This window comes from Sinocyclocheilus anshuiensis, unplaced genomic scaffold, assembly GCF_001515605.1.
Source record: "Sinocyclocheilus anshuiensis isolate Anshui unplaced genomic scaffold, SAMN03320099.WGS_v1.1 scaffold4, whole genome shotgun sequence".
Lineage (NCBI taxonomy): Eukaryota > Metazoa > Chordata > Actinopteri > Cypriniformes > Cyprinidae > Sinocyclocheilus > Sinocyclocheilus anshuiensis.
This window is the reverse complement of record NW_015554075.1, coordinates 1,358,348-1,363,193: the sequence shown is the minus strand read 5'-3', so window position 1 is coordinate 1,363,193 and position 4,846 is coordinate 1,358,348. Positions and strand designations below refer to the sequence as shown.

General features: G+C 38.2%; 1 protein-coding gene across 4 annotated transcripts in view; it reads right to left on the bottom strand.

Moving 5' to 3' along the window:
• Positions 1-4,846, bottom strand: part of acin1a (apoptotic chromatin condensation inducer 1a) — a 23,684-nt gene that overhangs the window by 843 nt on the left and 17,995 nt on the right. For all 4 annotated transcript variants that reach the window (XM_016461025.1, XM_016461026.1, XM_016461027.1 and 1 more), the window contains 10 exons: positions 4,249-4,294; positions 2,825-2,973; positions 2,585-2,725; positions 2,308-2,491; positions 1,982-2,127; positions 1,767-1,874; positions 1,568-1,675; positions 1,149-1,464; positions 157-257; positions 1-43 (listed from right to left, as the gene is read on the bottom strand). The exon at positions 1-43 is cut by the window's left edge and continues 843 nt beyond it. In XM_016461025.1, coding sequence (XP_016316511.1) covers positions 1-43; positions 157-257; positions 1,149-1,464; positions 1,568-1,675; positions 1,767-1,874; positions 1,982-2,127; positions 2,308-2,491; positions 2,585-2,725; positions 2,825-2,973; positions 4,249-4,294 — 1,342 coding nt within the window. The remainder of the gene's footprint in view (positions 44-156; positions 258-1,148; positions 1,465-1,567; positions 1,676-1,766; positions 1,875-1,981; positions 2,128-2,307; positions 2,492-2,584; positions 2,726-2,824; positions 2,974-4,248; positions 4,295-4,846) is intronic.

Here is a 4,846-nt window from a genome sequence, read left to right as displayed (position 1 = left end):
TTTCCCTAATGCGCTCAGCACGAGCTGCTGCCCTCTGTGCTGCCTGCAATGCAAAGTGCGATGGGTAATGAGCACTGGCATAACATCATAAAAACAGAAAATGTTTTCCTTAGCAAACATTGCTAATAAGTAACTAAAACGTGCAAAGAAATATACCTGCTCCTCAGTCAGGGGGAGCCAGTATATGCACGGAGCCGCTTTGGTTTTGCGGAAGAGGTCATCCAGCAGTTTAGCAGGTGGATCCTCTGGTCCTTTTTCTAAAAAGACAAAAAGACACGCACACAAAAAAAGCCAATAAATAATATACAGGTGCATCTCAATACATTAGAATGTCATGGAAAAGTTGTGCATTGCTTTTTAAATATGTATTCATTCTTTGACTATTCATTATATAATTGTGACCATGGACCACAAAACCAGTCATATGGGTCAATATTTTTAAATTGAGATTTATACATCATCTGAAATCTGAATAAATAAGCTTTCCATTGATGTATGGTTTGTTAGGACAATATTTGGCTGAGATAGAACTATTTGAAAATCTGGAATCTGAGGGTGCAAAAAAAAAAGAAAATCTAAATATTGAGAAAATCGCCTTTAAAGCTGTCCAAATTAAGTCCTTGGCAATGCATATTACTAATCAAAAATTAAGTTTTTATATATTTCCAGTAGGAAATTTACAAAATATTTTCATGGAACATGATCTCTACTTATCTAATTTTTTTTGCCATAAAAGAAAATTCAATAATTGTGACCCATACAATGTATTGTTGGCTATTGCTACAAATATACCCGTGCGACTTATGACTGGCTTTGTGGTCCAGGGTCACATTTATATTTAACATTTAAATAATTATAATAAAATATATTGAAATTATTTAACATTTAAATCATAAAAAACAAATACTATTTAAATATTTTGATAAGTTAAATATTAAATATTTATACAACAAATATTTATATGTAATATTTAAATATGAAAACAAAATTGAAGTTAAAAAATAAGAAATTATTTGTAACAAATATATATAAAATGCACATAGACTAACAAATAAAAATAAAATTTAAATATCAATAAAAGTAAACAAATAATAGTAATAACAATAAACTAAAAACAAAAAGTAACTGAGGACTTTCAAATTTCTCACCCTTTTTATCTGTTTTCTTCTCTTTGCTCTTTCCTCTTTCCTTGCGCCGCCTTTCGCGATCTCGTGAACGCGATGTTCTGGCCCCAGCTTCCCGCTCCTCTCCAGGTTTGCTGAAGTCTCTCACTTTATCTCTGTCCCATTCCCTCTCTGCACGCGTTCTCTCCCTCCTTTCCATTTCCCTTTCTCGTTCTGCCCACTGATCACGCTCTGAAAGGAGAGGCGGGGGTACTGGACGGCCAGGCCCAGCGGCTGCCACCCCACGAGGCTCCTCTGTTGACTTTTCTCCTGCGGGACCCAAACCCCTGTGGAAGTCCAACTGATGGGGATGCATCAGGATTGAGAAACAATTAGTTCCCATAGACAAAAAAAGAAAACTGAACACATAACATTAATCTCCTCCAATTAAACAAAATCCTTACCTCCTCTTGCATGCAGAAATCAACACTGAGGAACTTAGGGTTACTCTGGGGCCACTTAACCCCATGTAGTGCTGTACGAGTGGCCATTGCCTCTTCCGCACTAGAGTACTGAGGGGAAGTATAGATAGTCAGAGGGTAAGAAAAAGAAATTTGCAAAAAAAAAAAAAACGATCCAGAGGTATGAAGGGAAGAGACTTACTGTGACGTAACAGTGAGATTTAATCTTGTCAATCCAGAAACCTTCCTCCACTACAGTCCCTGTGCGGTTCAACAGCTCCTTCAATTGCCCCAGGGTAAACGGCCTCACCTTAGACACATTACGAAACAAGTCTGTGGTCACTCAACCTGGAACAATAAATCCTTGTGCATGTAGCATCTTTATTTTATCAATGATTTAAGTGTGTATACACATACCAGGTTGCAGACATGGACAATGTTAGACAGCTTGCCACGAGGAGGAGAGGGCTGTTTGGCTGTGCGGACCGGGTCATCAATGGTGATACTCACACCCGATTTCTGCTGGCTAATGGAACGGCGAATCAGTGTGTCACTGGGAGTAACTTTAGACAGGAAACAAAGCGAGAAAGGAGCGAGTGAGATCACACTAACCTCAATGTCAGATTTTCTATTTAAAAGCTACATTAATTTCACACTACATAATAAAGCTACATTAATTTAGCTACATAAATTTCACACTATTGCACAGACAATTTAAATGTGTTCCTTTTTGTAACTCTCACCTGTCTTCATATCAATGTCTCGCCCAGGGGACGACGGCTCTGTCTCCATGGAAACCTGAATCGAGCCTTCAATATTTTCCTCCTGGCTAAGTCTATCCTGCCCTTCACTTCTTTCTTCCTCATCCTCATGTTCACTTCTTTTAGATTCTTTCTGTCCATTCTCTTGTGTGTCAGAGGGCACAACCTGTTAAGTTGAGGGGGAGCAATGGATATTTTACCAAACACATGCAAATAGTCAAACACACATCTTTGCTTCTAGTAGAGAAATAGCATGCACCTGTGTTACAGTTCGTCTAATTTTCAGGTCTTGGTCACCCCTCTCTCCTCCCTCCTCCTCCCCAGAGAGATGCATCTCCTCTGGATGCAGGTCTAACACAGCCTCCTGACTCAAGGCAGGCTTGATGTCTGGTATTAAAGACTGTAAAGAGTGAGGAATGCATTATGGTACTGTTCATCAGATGACGGAGGACAGGAATAGGACATCTTTAACTTATTTTTATTTCATATTTTATCTGACCTTCAAAGAGTCTGTGGTGATACTGATGGAGGGTTTCTTGGCAGTGACAGCTGTACTGGAGCCCCATCTCCTCTTCCTGCCAGCGCCAGCACTGCTTGCGGCCTCCGCTTCCCCCTCCGAACTCACCACCCCAGGAGACTGTTTGCTGCCTGAAGACAGACATCATATGGCAATCTTTGAAATCTTGATTTTAAAGCATCATCTTCTTTTGGATTTCAAACTTAACAACACTTTGTCTTAAGACTCCGTAAAACAATACACTACTTAGAGTTGCCAGGTCAATACGATTTTTTAAGAAATGAAAAGGGCTAGTACACCCAAAAATGAAAATTCTGTCATTAATTACTCACCCTCATGTTGTTCAAAACCTGTAACACGTTTGTTCGTCGTTGGAACACAAATTACGATATTTCTGATGAAATCAGAGATCTCTCTGACCCTCCATAAACTGCAAGGGTCCTATCACGTTCAAGGCCCAGAAAGGTTCCAAGAACATTGACAAAATAGTCCATGTGACGATCAGCGGTTCAACTGCAATTTTATGAAGCTACAAGAATACTTTTTGTGCACAAAAAGACTAAAATAACCATTTTATTCAACAATTCTCCTTTGTGTCACCCTAGCGCCATTTTGGAGAGTATAATGACGCACACACGTGCTTTCCTCTGAACGTAAACAAGGTTCAGCGCATGCATGTTCTACGTCAGCAGCACCATGCGCTGTTTACGTGCAGATCAAAACACACGCATGCGTCGTGATACTCTCCAAAATGGCGCTAGTGTGACGGGGAGAAGAATTGTTGAATAAAGTCATTATTTTAGTCTTTTTGTGCACAAGAAGTATTCTCGTAGCTTCATAAAATTACAGTTGAACCACTGATGTCACATGGACTATTTTACAGATGTCTTTACTACGTTTCTGGGCCTTGAACGTGGTAGTACCCTTGCTGTCTATGGAGGGTCAGAAAGCACTCAGATTTCATCAAAAATATCTTACGGGTTTGGAACGACATAAGAGTGAGTAATTAATGACTATTTTCATTTTTGGGTGAACCATCCATCTAATGCTTTTATTTAGCACGGATGCATAAAATTGGACAAAAATGTCAGTAAAAGAAATATTACTGTCATATTATAAAAATTGTTCTGAAGGACCATGTGACACTAAAGTCTGGAACAATGCTGCTGAAAATTCAGGACTAACAAATTATTTTAAATTGTAATAATATTTCACAATATTATTATTAAAGTTTTTATTTTGATCAAATAAATGCAGCCTTGGTAAGCATAAGACACTTCTTTCAAAAACAAAGTAAAAGAAGAAAAAATAAATAAATATCACACGACCCCAAACGTTTTACTATTATTGCACAGTGAATGATCTCTCCAAATTAATTACTTAAGGGGAAACGTAGAGATACTCACTGCCGAGAGAAATCCTTCGGGCAGAGAAGGTCTTTGGCGTGGTGCTCTGAAAGAGAACAAACACACCCAAACCATGGGAAAAGGTGAGATAGTATATATGGAAAGAAAGTACAGGGATCAGAGTGGGAAAAAATGTGTGCATGTAAGAAAGAGATAAAACTGAATGACAAATAGAGACCAAAATAGAGTGAGCCATCAACAAGGAATTGAGTAAAGAGATATGAAAGGGAATCTATTAGGAAAGACCGCCTCTTCAGTCAGAGCGTGTACACACACACACACACACACACACAGAGTGTGTGTGCGCATGTTCTTCATGTGGTTGGAATTTGATAATTTCAAAGATCTATTTCTGCTCTGAAGATGTGGTCTTGTCCTCTCCTACACAAAAATACTTTTTAAAGGCTTTGCTGCAGTTATCTATCACACCGAGTAGCCCCTCAGGTTGAAATATTTTTTGAGGTAGTTACTGTAGTGAGGAATTAAATTTTTTTTTTTTTACATTAGCTCTGCAGTGGCCTTATACATACATATATATATATATATATATATATATATATATATATATATATACATACATACATATATATATATATAC